Source organism: Brachypodium distachyon, chromosome 3 (genome assembly GCF_000005505.3).
Source record: "Brachypodium distachyon strain Bd21 chromosome 3, Brachypodium_distachyon_v3.0, whole genome shotgun sequence".
Taxonomy (NCBI): domain Eukaryota; kingdom Viridiplantae; phylum Streptophyta; class Magnoliopsida; order Poales; family Poaceae; genus Brachypodium; species Brachypodium distachyon.
Window position 1 is genome coordinate 27767752 of NC_016133.3, and position 12728 is coordinate 27780479.

General features: G+C 44.3%; 1 protein-coding gene across 2 annotated transcripts; it reads left to right on the forward strand.

Moving 5' to 3' along the window:
- The first annotated feature begins 2907 nt into the window (after window positions 1-2907).
- On the forward strand, window positions 2908-12387 carry LOC100842763 (E3 ubiquitin ligase PARAQUAT TOLERANCE 3). Of its 2 annotated transcripts, XM_024461782.1 has the most exons (16): window positions 2908-3866; window positions 4457-4556; window positions 4840-4918; window positions 5052-5215; window positions 5316-5395; window positions 5568-5639; window positions 5715-5871; window positions 5968-6116; window positions 6301-6468; window positions 6549-6836; window positions 7001-7045; window positions 7729-7987; window positions 8231-8356; window positions 9083-9121; window positions 10680-10836; window positions 11564-12387. In XM_024461782.1, exons 1-16 carry the CDS (start codon window positions 3701-3703, stop codon window positions 12182-12184), a joined length of 2670 nt encoding a protein of 889 aa, XP_024317550.1. In that variant the 5' UTR covers window positions 2908-3700; the 3' UTR covers window positions 12185-12387. The 2 variants fall into 2 exon arrangements, with proteins under 2 accessions (XP_024317550.1, XP_010234748.1); XM_010236446.3 differs by lacking the exon at window positions 9083-9121 and having other exon boundaries at window positions 2909-3866.
- Window positions 12388-12728: the final 341 nt, after the last annotated feature.

Here is a 12728-nt window from a genome sequence, read left to right on the forward strand (position 1 = left end):
ATACATATTGTCACCAATGTGAAAACCATAGTCTCGATCTCTGCCTCCATGCACACCTGATGTGAAGCTCTGTGACGTGCAATGGCGTGGCAACCTCTTTTGTTTCTTCATCTCTTGCTCTAACACTGAGCAGACATCCCCAAACCTCTCGTCCTTTGTTGCCTCTCCTGCTAACATTGGAGCCAGGACCTTCATACACTTCCTCTAGGTTCGATGTTCCCATAAAAAAAATGAAACCGATAATTCCATAAATTCTCAATTCACTATGTCTCTTACTTCTGGGTCCCCGGGACTGCTGTCGATCTTCCTCCCCCGTCTCTCTTAGTCCTAGGGCTGTTGCCGATGTTAATAGTGTCGCCTGCCATTTGGCAAGCAGTGCTCGTTGATCTTCCTCAGTAGGCCCCTAGAGCTTTGGCGGTCGCCCGTGGCCATGGCCTGCGCAGTGTACAGGTAGTCAATAAATTTTGGACAAACTTGACACCTCCTCAATAATATTAGGACCTCGGATGCATTTTACTCTAAAATTTATTATAGTTTGACCAACTTTATTGAAAATTTTTAGTACCATCTACAACCATAAATTAGTTTTACTAAAAGTCCGACATTACATATCATAGTACATACTTATTTGATATCGTACATATTAATAAGTTTTTCTATAAACTTGATCAAATTATAAGATGTTTGACTTATGACGAAGCTGAAACATCTATCATTTAGAAATGATGGTAGCAGGTTTTGCCGGGCCAAACATAAAACAAAAGGTTTGGCATTGCTGTACAAAAAGAGAAAAAATATTTGGCATCGACCCTACTAAGCCAGTGACAGCTCTCTGGACGACGATGTTGTCCTACCGCTTGTGTTTGGCCGCCGCCAAAACCGGGTTCGAGACCGTGGTGGGGAAGGGTAGCGGAACTACTTGCGGCTGCGACTGGCTCCCCGCGGCGGTGGAATCCGTAAGGGGCGTGTCACGGAACTCCATGCCTCCCCGCAAAAAAAAGCTCCATGTCAGACTTTTGGCGGTGCAAGGAGGCATGATGGAGCTGGGCTGAGTAGATCAGTGACAGCGGCGGTGCGGAAGCAGCAAGACCGCGGAGCGAAAATTTCCCTACCGCCAACTAGACTGGCGTGTTTTCAGTAGCCCGTTAATTCGAACCCGGCCTTGACTATATTGAGATTGTTGGCTCGCGAGTTTAGATCCCAACAAAAAAATTCGCATGGGCCGATTACACGGGATCTGTTCGAGTCAGTTTTTACCAACCGAATCCTTATTACTAACCGTTATTTTTTAATCTCAGTTTTATCTCCTGGACGTGCTGTTATCAGGCGACGTATCCGGTGAAAACTCTTATTCAGTGCAAACTTGCAAACTTCCATTCCTAGCCATCGGATCTACCACGTGCGGTCTAGTTGAGAGGTGGGAATCCCTCCCACCACTTAAACGCAGTTTTGCACAAACCCCCCTGCCCATATTCCCCACCTTCATCAGAGAAAGATAGCGATTCGCAAAAGAAAGGAAAAGGACGAACCCTCGTTCCCACCCGATCTGCAGGATCGTCGGCGACCCACCTGGCCACCCTCTCTCGGGACGGCACCGGCGTCGGCGCCACCCTTCTCCTCGGTCGCCCCCCTTCTCCCCGCGACGTCCTAGCTACGTCCAGGCGCGACGGCGACAACCGCGGTCTGGCGCTGTCCCCACCCTACGGCCGGGCGCGATGGCGGCCGGCCAGCTCCTGGATCTCGTTTGCCTGGCGGCGGCCGTGGGCGAGGTTGGTATGGATCAGCGACTCGAGAGGCGGAGCCTTGCGGCCGCGTGGTACTGCCCAGGCAACGGAGAACGGGCCACCTGAATGTGTGCTGCTGTGTGTTTGTTGGGTCACTGTTAACTCAGTTTTGCCGAACCTGTTGCACACCTGATGCACTGAAAGTTGATGTTTTGATGGAACAGGATCAAGGCAAGAAATAGTCGATGTTTTGCTGCAACATACTTGTTGTTTTGATGTACCTGAATTCTTGCTTGAATGTGAATGTACAGAAATATTTCTCTTTTGTTGTTTTGTTGTTGCTGTACAATACTGAAGCTGCAAAATCTATGAGCCTAAATTCTAAGCAATATTGGAAACTGCATTCTTGAACTGGAGCCTAAATCCCAAGCAATTCAAAACTGAATTCTTGAATTGGAGCCTAAACTCTAAGCAGTATTCAAAACTGACTTCCTGAACCGGTGCCTAAAATGTAAGCAATATTCAAAACTGAAATTGTATTCAGACTTAGGCTCCAGATTCACAGATTTGTTTCTAGGCATCTCATCATAAAAATTGTCTCATGAAGATACACAATATTCAGGTTTACTCTTCAGGTCAAGAGATAACAAAACGTTCTTGAATCAACTCGCACAATAGCTACACTATCAAGATATGCAAGCGGAAGCACGTCCGGAGTCATGGCCGACAGTTCGCGACAGCATGTACTGCAGCAGGCGAGGAGGCACGGGCGGCTGGGGACGCTGTAATACATCCAGCGTCAGGCGAGGAGCCGAGGAGTCACGGGTGGTGGAGGGCGCGGAAAAAACATCCAACGGCACGCCCGGAATCACCGCCGGCGATGGGCGAGAGCACGGCTGACGGCGGGCGCACGGACGGTGGTTGGCATGTAGCGCATCGGAAGGTGCCGGCGGAGGGCTACCAACAATCATTAACGGGGCAGCACGGCCGGCGATTTAGGAGCTATTGGCTCCATGACGGCAGCGTTGAAGACGAAGGGTTCGTCCTTTTCTTTTTTCTGCAAATCGTTATCTTTCCTCTTACAGGGGGGTTTGTGCAAAACTGTGTTTAAGTGGTGTGTGGGATTCCCGCTTCTCATCTAGACCGCACGTGATAGGCCAGAGATGTAAGTTTGCAAGTTTGCACCGAATAACAGTTTTCACTGTATCCCCTCGCACTTTCGACGGCCCAACAACAAGTGGATCCCTGGCTTCTCTTGCCTTCCCCCGTTCCCGGTGACTGCATGACCACACCACACCCAATCCCTTTCCTAATTTCCTCGACGCAACGAACCAAAGGATTAGAAGAAGAATCCCCAAGAGGTCGAAACCCTAGAGGTTCAATCCGAGCACTCCGAACTATCCTGATTCAACGCTCGGACCCACTGTCCTAGGTCCCCACACCTCCCCGGCCTCCTGGGGCGTCGGCCCGGAGAGGCGCCTCTTTTCGGCGGATTTCGTCATCTGGAAGGTGATTTCCCCGAAGCTTTGTTGGCTCGGATCTGCGGCGACCTGGGAGGGCGCCACCGTGGAGATGGCGATTCCGGCGTGGTAGCGCCCAATTCGGAGGCTTTTCCGCCGCGGTCCGGCGGAAAGGGTTGGCCTTTCGGCGGTTGTCGCGGCGCTGGGCGATCGGATTACTACAGGGGGTGGCCTGGATTCTGCATCCGTGTCGTTGTAGGAAAACAGGCGTCTGCATGGGCATGCTTGTACACTTGTTCATGTCTTTATTTGTTTTCTCGATCTGTCCTGGTTCAAAGCATCAATTTTTGCCGCTCAATTTGAGGGCCAATATAATTTTTTGTTATTTCCTGCTAGTTTCTATCGAATAATCTGCTTTATTACAGAAGAAAGAGGAAAAAACAGGAACAAAAAACGAAAAAAAAACAAAAACAGATAAAATCAGGAGAAACAAAACGGAGAATTTTTAGTGGACAAATGGCTGTGTATTACAAGTTCAAGAGTGCCAAAGACTATGACTCGATCCCGATCGAGGGCCAATTTATCTCTGTTATCAACCTGAAGGAGAGGATATTTGAGTCCAAGCATCTTGGCAGAGGCAAAGATTTCGACCTGATGATCTCAAATGCACAGACTGATGAAGGTTTGTTCTTTCTCAGTAAGGAACCTTTGTTTGATTTCTTATGTGGGTGGATGTGTACAAATGTAGTTCCATATTCTGTTGTGATAAGCCCAGGTTATAATGCTGTTGGCTCTGTATGGTAAATCCTGGGCTGTTTGATTGTTGCACTCAATATGTATGAAAATTAAGGCCTTTCTCTACCTGGTATCGTTTGTTGCCAGCCTAAAAATTTCTGTATGTTCTGAGCTTGCTAAGTCCCGACCTACAGGATTGACACCGAGGATTAGTCATAGGCTGAGCTTAGACTCTTATTTTCTGGCAATGTGCCATGTTTTTTTGTTGTTGTAAAGTTTAACAATTTGAATGTGTCTAATGTTGAGCACATGAACCAAATGTTGTGTTGCACTAGTGATTTATTTCATTGGAAATGATGTATTATTTGTTTCCATCTGCAAACATCCATACTTCACCGTACCGCGGGGGGCATTGCAATTGAAATAGTATTAGCACTTGGAATTAGTCTGCATGATAGTTTGGTATATTTAATCTTGATTATTAGGGATTTAGATGAGTCATACTTAAATTACTTTTCCTGGGATCTTCACCTACAGAGTATGCTGAAGAGTCTATCATGATACCAAAGAACACATCAGTGTTGATTCGCCGGATGCCAGGACGCCCAAGGATGCCAATTGTCACTGAACCAGAAGAGTACTGTCTTGCTCTTTGATTCCATACTTCACATCATACCTGATAATTCACATAACTGAGAGTCAAAACACTATTCATTGGTACTCCCTCCGATCCATAATAAGTGTCTCAGATTTTGTAGTAACTTATTATGACAAAGTAGTACAAAATCTGACACTTATTATGGATCGGAGGGAGTACAGATTTTTTTTAAAAGACATTAGTAGATTTGACTGGATCATGTCACTGAATATATTCTATGTCAGGAGTTAAGTCGATTTAAGATTCACATCCATTTTTGCAGGATAATAGGCGCAGAAAATAGGGTAGGAGAAGTCATGCCTTCTGGTAGCGCTTTTCTTGGTGATTCATCTATGAAATATGTAAGAATAACTTCTAGTCTGGGTTACTATTTATCTCCTAAAATAATTGCCACTGCTATTATATTTCGAGGTTTGAGCTACTATTGTTGTCTATAATTCCAGGAGCTGATATTTGATGTATTGAAATTGGCAGCCTGAAGAATCTGAGTGGGATGATGAGTTTGGAAGTTCTCTATATGTTTATGACTCGGTTCCTTCTGAGCCTGCTAGCCAGGCAATTGGTGCTTCTAATGAAAATGAAATTGATGAAGATAGTAAAATAAAATCTCTTATTGATACAGCAGCTCTTGACTACAGGTGAGTGATCTGCTTGATTGGCTGAATGATCATTTTATTTCATTAGGGGATAATATTACTTAAATGATTTTAATCATTTAATGTGATGATCATGTTTCAGCCAAATCCCTGATGGACATGGCTCCGGAAGAGGGTATGGCAGAGGGATGGGTGGAAGAATGATGTCTGGGCGTGGTTTTGGTAAAAAAATCTTCCTTCTGTTGCAAATTCTTTTTGCAATCTATGTAGATCTTAGAAAAAGTTTCGATCTTTGTGAGGAAGTGCTATGCCCACTTATGCAACATGGATACCTACTGACATTATCATTGTGAAGCTAAATGTTTATATTAATGCTATTTATCTGCTTGTCAAGGGCGTGAGCTAGGTCGGCTGGAAAGCAGGACACCTCCTCCTGGCTATGTTTGTCATAGATGTAAAGTACCTGGTATGTTGATCACCTGTCAAATCTTTGACAATATAATATTATGCCCTGTCTCAATTGACTAATATTGGTTTGCAGGCCATTTCATCCAACATTGCCCAACAAATGGTGACAATAGATATGATGTGAAAAGGGTGAAGCCTCCAACTGGCATTCCAAAGTCTATGTTATTGGCAACTCCAGATGGCTCGTATGCATTGCCTAGTGGGGTTGGTGCTGTTTTGAAGCCAAATGAGTGAGTTCAAACTGCCTATTTAGTTACTTCTGTAATAAATAGTGCTGCATCTACTTGGAGGCAACAAACAATCATGCTATTTTTGTATTGTGACAGAGCTGCTTTTGAGAGGGAGATAGACGGCTTACCCACCATCCGCTCTGTTGGTGATCTCCCACCAGAGTTGCATTGCCCGTTGTGTAAAGAAGTAATTAAGGATGGTGTTCTAACTAGTAAATGCTGCTTTAGGAGTTTCTGTGATAAATGTAAGCTGTGCTTTTAAGAACCTATTGTTTTGCACATTGTTATCACTGATTCTGTTGTCATGTAATACAAAAATGTTTTTGTCGCATGGATTCCCTAGCTCCCTGCGTTACATTTGTGTCCTGCACTTTTAAGTACAAACAAACATGCTTTAAAGTGGGCTGACCTATTGTGTTTTGCTGGCAGGCATTAGAGACTACATAATTAACAAGTCAATGTGTGTTTGTGGTGCCACAAGCATATTAGCAGATGATCTTCTCCCCAATAAAACACTAAGAGAAACAATCAGCCGCATATTAGAGGCACCGCCAACTAGCAGTACAGGCAACGCTGGAAGCATGGCACAATTACAGGGTACATGCATATTTTTTATCAGTGAGATCAGATTATCTACCTCTGTGACAGTTATAAACTGATTGCGGTCTCTTTCGTAGCCATGGAGACGGCTCTACCTGTACAACCGAAGGTTAGGTCTCCTGCTGTTTCTGCTGCTTCAAAGGAAGAGCCTAAAGCACCGACGCCTATAGAAGAATCTCCATATGCTCATAGCCATGGTGGAGTGAAAGCTAATGTTGGTGTGAGTTCTTCAGATAAGAAAGCTGCAATAATTACAGATGCCACTGAAGGGACAATGGATTCTAAGAATGTGAAAGAAGGAAAAACACCAGAAGCGACTCATGTCGCAAAAGAGTTGCATGGAAAGTTTCCTGCAGGTGAACAAGGTGATAATCTTTTGGTCCTTTTTCGTTTTCAGCCAACCCTTACCTCAGATGCAGTCTCCCTGCTAGTTTGATTGATATAGATAGAATTACAGCATTCATTTTTGGCCAATTAGCTAAAAGTTCATCTTGATATTAAAACTACTTATGTTTTTTTGTGTCTTCAGCTGGAAAGAAGAAAAAGAAGAAGGCGGCACGTGCACAAGGGAATGGTATGTTCAGATCACCAAACATATGCCATATTTAGATAAGGTGCAGTTGCAAGTACTCCCTCCAGTCTTTAAAAATATGATGTTTTGGACATAGTTTTGGTCAAACTTCAAACTTCAAGCACCATTTTTAGAAAAATATTTTGATTGGATGTTTAAAACTTATATTTACAGATTTGTCCTGAAAGGCTGAAAACTATTTCCATGATACAATGTTTTTATGAGGTTTATAATTATATTGTACTCCCTCCGTCCAATGCGTTCCATCACTAAAGGCACATAATTATGTGTGCAGTCAACGTTTTAAAGCATTGTTTACCATTATGCACAGAAGTGTATATATCCAGCATGTAAGAATTTTCTATCATTGTATTTATCTTGGAAAATACTTTATGTTATGTTATCTACATTAGAAGTAAAGTCGTAGTCAAAGTTGTGCATTGGACACTGCGAAAAGTCAAACGTGCCTTACAGTGATGGACGGAGGGACCGAGGGAGTAGTAGAAATCAACGGTCAAAGTTACATTTCTGAGATCATGTCAATGTCTGAAGCACCAAGTTTTTTAAGACCGGAGGGAGTGTAGCTAAGTGGAATATTTTGTCATATTTTTTAATTACGCCTTTATTGGTTCAACTTCATGTTACTTGTATTTATTCAAACATTGCTTATTCTGTTCTACCTACAGCTGAGGAGGAGGTGAAGAATTATCAAGATAACGGAGCTCAGAATTTTGTTGCCATGCCTTTTGTTCCGGCAGAAGGTTTTAACCCTTACTGCAGAGGGGGAATGCCACTGGCAATGGAATACATTGGTGCACAATTTCAAGCTCCCATGCCTTACATGGGTTATCCGCCACCAGGCCCATTTGACCATTTTGGTGTAGTTCTCCCACAGCCACAAGACCATTTTATGCCCCCAGCATACATGATGCCAACAGTTCCTAGGTATATCTTTTAACATCATATTGATTTTCTGGTAAGAAGTTTGCACATGTTCCTTGGCCCTCTGGAATTTGAGAGGAATGTATAACCTGCAAACTTTGTGGCTGTATTTCTCCAATTTGGTGGGAGATCAGTTAAATGCCACATTTTACTTTGTTATCCAGTAGCTTGCAGTATACCAACCTTCTCTTTACACGGACAGGCTATTACTGAAATTATGAAATATCTTTGGTAATTCATTTTCAGGGACCTTTCTCACTTAGCAGTTAATAGTATGGGCATGAACATGGGCCCACAAGTTGTGAGAAGGGACGAATTTGAGGCCATGGAACCTGATAGGAGGAGACATGAAATGGATCGATTCAATGGAAGGTATTAGATATTTCAAATCAAGGTTTTACTTTCACTCAATATTCTACAACTTAGACACTAAAGAGCATTTCCTTTTGCTTTACTCATTAATAGAGGTGGGCATTTGGGTATTAAGGTTTGTTCGGTTCAGTCAACTTGTTTTCTCAGAAATCTGGGTTTTACAATTTGGAAATTGAACTCATCGCTGCCCAAAATAATGAAGAACCCATGTTGACTGAAAATTTTGGTTTGGTCTATTCGGTTACCCGCAAAACCAAAATAGAGGTACAGATGCAAGAACAATACCAGAAAAACCAAAATAGCGGTACAGATGCAAGAACAATACCAGAAAATTGAAGGCAGCTCTCTACTAATCAAAACAGGAAACCAACCAAGAGAAAGTACAGGTCTGTTTAGCTACGAATCAATCAAGCTAAGAAATTACGCATCAAAACCCAGAGTGATGATTGCTTTGGTAGGTGCGCTACTCTGAGTGTCCTTATCAGCTCCGCCGGCAGCCCGGCAGGGAGCGGTGGCAGGTGGATGGGGAGGATGACAAACATGGCAACTGCTCTCTAGATCTTGTTGGCGCTAGAGACCTTGGTGGATGCTCCATCTTGGTCCTGCTTGCCATAGGGACTGAAGAGAATAGAGATTGAGATATCGAGGGGAGCGTGCGGCCGCGTGGAGACAGTGTCTCGACACTACAATCTGATTAATTTGGTGCAGCTCGTGTCCGGTTTTCAGGTTCACTGTGCTCACCCCTACACAATGTTGTACAGAATGGTACGACCAGTTGCCTTCTACTTTTAGATTTATTAGTGCATTGGCCTATAAGTAAAGTATAATAGAATATACCCCCAAAGATGGTTATTTTTGTGGTTTTTAGTTTTGTGTTGATTTATGTTACGATCAAGGATTAACTCACATATTTGAGTCAGTGAATAAAATGAAAAAAAGGTCTGACATGTCAGCCTCATCAATCTTCATCGTACTCTGGGTCCCTTCTTTTCTTCATAAGCATGTGATATAATCTGGAGGATGTATGTGAACCATGTATGGTTAATTGAGCCTGGCACCTGATGCATTGTTCTGCAGGTTAGCCCATAATCTTGAAACTCAAAATGCCCTGTTAGACATCTTGCATTTTGTACTGCAGGGCCTCCTGAAATGCTCCTATAGTGTCATCCGCTAATGTGCTTAGAAAAGTCATAGGGTGTTAAGTAGATTTTAAGTTTCGAATAACAAAACTTGCCACTTATGTCCCAGAGTGAAATTTTAGATTTCAGAAATCTTCATCCTCAGTTAATTCCGCAGATTCTCTGAAAATAGCTAATTTTCTGTAACAGGAAAATGCACTCATGGTCACTGAACTTGGTTTCAGTTCTCAATTTAGTCACCGTATTTTGGAAAATCGAGACTTACGGTCACTCAACTTGAAGAAATGTCGCACATACGGTCACTGGTACCATATGAGTGTCGCATGTGCCAGCTCGGCGCGGATTTTTGCAATTTGCCCCCCAACGAAATCTGCGCTGAGCTGGCACAGACGACGCACTCATACGGTCCCTCATGGTATTATTCGTCAGGGGGCAAATTGCAAAAATCCACGCTTAGCTGGCACAGGCGATGCACTCATACGGTAGAAATACGGTACCGGTGACCGTATGTGGGACATTTCGTCAAGTTGAGTGACCGTAAGGCTTGATTTACAAAATACAGAGACTAAATTGAAACCAAGTTCAGTGACTGAGTGTGTTTTACTCTTTCTGTAACACAAGTTTAGGACTATCTAGACTGGCCTTCATATTTTGGAGGCTAAAGTCGCACAAGGAAAGGGACATTAGATTGTAGTGCCTTGGTCTGTAGAACAGCTCAGTGCCAATGCTTACTTTCCCCTTTTTCCATGTTTTGTTTGACCTGTTACGTTTCATCAAGCGTGCTGTATTGTGGACGGGGTGCAAGCGCATTAATCCGCTTCATGTGCTGTAGCGGCCAAATCAAGTCTGTGTGTTCATAGATATAATCGGTGCATTTTGTACTATCTTGATGAAGTTTAGCGGGTCTAGCTTGCAGTCATAGGCCTTCTTCGTAAGCCTGGGTTTTGGTGGGGATTATGTGGAAAATGAATCATATTCCCTCTACATCCCTGCCATTCCCTCTGGATCATGGCCGGGAATAGTACAGCCGAATGAGGTACAGACGAATGAGGCCTTAGGTGTCGTGACCCACTAGCATGATCCCTTCGTCTTGGGACACTCCTGAATACTGATTGGGAAGCAGTTGGGATTTGTACCAATACCAATCTGACTGTTTGTTTCAATGCTAATCTACTTATATGCAGGGAGAGGGAGCGGGAACTGGCCCGCAGGTGGGAAAGGGAGCGGGAGAGGCAAAGGGAGGATGGCCATGATCAGGATCGCTATCAACATGGAGACAGGGAGTATCCAAGGGAACCATCAGGAGCCATTAACGATAGTTCCTCGACGAGGCCTCATGATGTATGTCTTTTCTTGTCAATCTATTACTCATTTACTCGTATCTTGCAAAGTTTTGTAGGAGTACTCCACTACCATCAGTTTGCTAGTAAACTTGTTGGTGACGGCAGCATTGGAGAGTTGAGCAGTACTTGCACAGTTGATTCTGCAAAAAAGCACTCTTTGCTCACAGCAGCTGAGTTTCAACTCGATTGGGCGGCTGATCCCAGCAAGCAGCAGCCGCTGGTCTGAGTTGTCCGGCGGCGATGCATGCCGTTCTTTTGGCTGCTCCTAGTGTCGTTGTCGTATGGGAGAAACACGTCTGGTTATATCTACCATATAGCTTTATTGGTCTTATTTTCCCTAAGGCTTTATTTGTTCTTGGCTCGCTTTCCCTTTTTTGTTTAGTTTTAAAGTTTTTTTTGAAGGAATTAGTTTTAAAGTTTATAAAGAAATAAATGTTCTGTTTTCTTTTACGGTGCCTCATACCTGATGTAAGTACAATGCACAAAAGGTAAAAGGGGACCATGGTCCATGGTATGAAAACCGTAATCTGTCCCACAAAATTAGGATTACGTTGCTAAGTCGTAATTTATGCTGCACTAACGTCTTACGGCTGGGCCACAGACTATCTTGGCAAAGCATGGAATATTCTTGGCCGTAGGATTTGGATCCTCTGGAGAGGATCAAATCTCAGGGAAAGTTTTGTCTGACTTGCTCTAAAAAAGGTTTTGCATTTCCTTGTATGCAGAGGTCGAGGCCCCAGTTGAAGAAGAGGTCGGAGCGTGCACTGACGCTGCCGTCACTTAGCCCCAAACGGCACTCTCGTCGTTCCCCCCACCGCTCCTCCAACTCCGGCAAGAAGCGCTCCTCCCCTGACCGCTACGACGACCCGCCCCTCCCCCCGCCACCACCACCGTCCATGTCAAGGCACAAGGCAGAGCACGTGAAGGCGGCGGGAGCAGCCACTGGGGAGGACCAGCGTTCCAAGTCCAAGGCCAGCGTCTTCTCTCGCATCAGCTTCCCTGGCGATAGCAACACCTCTGACGCCAAGCGTAGCCACAGGTCGTCCTCCAACAAGCGCCCTGGGTCCTCATCTTCATCGAAGAGAGGCGCAGAGGCTGGGAACAACAGCCGTCACCACCGCCGCGAGCGGGAGACGACCTTGGTGAAGGAGGAGAGGCAGAGGCCTGCGGCTATTCAGTATGACGAGGAGGAGCAATCGAGCGAGGAGGAGAAGCACTTCAAGAGGCGTATGCCGTCCTCCACGCAGGAGCGGGTGCGGGAGCGCGAGGAACCGCAGGACTTGCGCCGGTCCAGGGAGCGGGGTGAAGGCCACCGGCTCAACGGTGGAGGCCACAAGCGCCGGTGAACCTACAGGCCCTTGCTGCCCCCCATTCTCCGGTGATGGGGCGTCTATGATAATAAGCGTTGCCAGATGTGTAGAGTAGAGCAGAGCACCTGCGTCTGTTTCTCTTTGTTTGTCCTGTAGTCTTGTAAATTGACCTTTGTTGGATTTGAATTTGGGATTTCAAGTTTAATGAAATAATCAGAGATGATGAGTATTAATAAGTATGATTTGGTTCATGCATTCTTCTTTGTCTTCCTTTATTTATTCTTTTTTCTTCTTATTTCGTATGCTTTTTTTTGGCTGGTTTTGTCTAATTTACTATTTGGCCAACTGTTTTTTATACATTTTTGGTTGCATTTGAAATTTTGGTGGAGTATGATAATCTAGGTTTTTTCACCTGTTTTTTTAATAAAAGAAATCTGCTCTATGCTTCTTCTTTTTTGTAGCACTTTACCGTTACAAATGCTCTTAGGCCCAAGCGGAATCTCCCTGGATGATTTTCGTAGGAGATAATGAAATAAGTTGTAGTACAAAATTCCAGTGGAAGAACCGTGAAGTAGACCTT

Excerpts from the sequence above, each read along its gene's own strand:
- LOC100842763 (XM_024461782.1), top strand. The coding sequence starts at position 3,701 with ATGGCTGTGTATTACAAGTTCAAGAGTGCCAAAGACTATGACTCGATC. Across the intron at positions 5,872-5,967 it reads GCTGTTTTGAAGCCAAATGA|AGCTGCTTTTGAGAGGGAGA; the intron begins GTGAGTTCAAAC and ends GTATTGTGACAG. Across the intron at positions 7,046-7,728 it reads GGCACGTGCACAAGGGAATG|CTGAGGAGGAGGTGAAGAAT; the intron begins GTATGTTCAGAT and ends TTCTACCTACAG.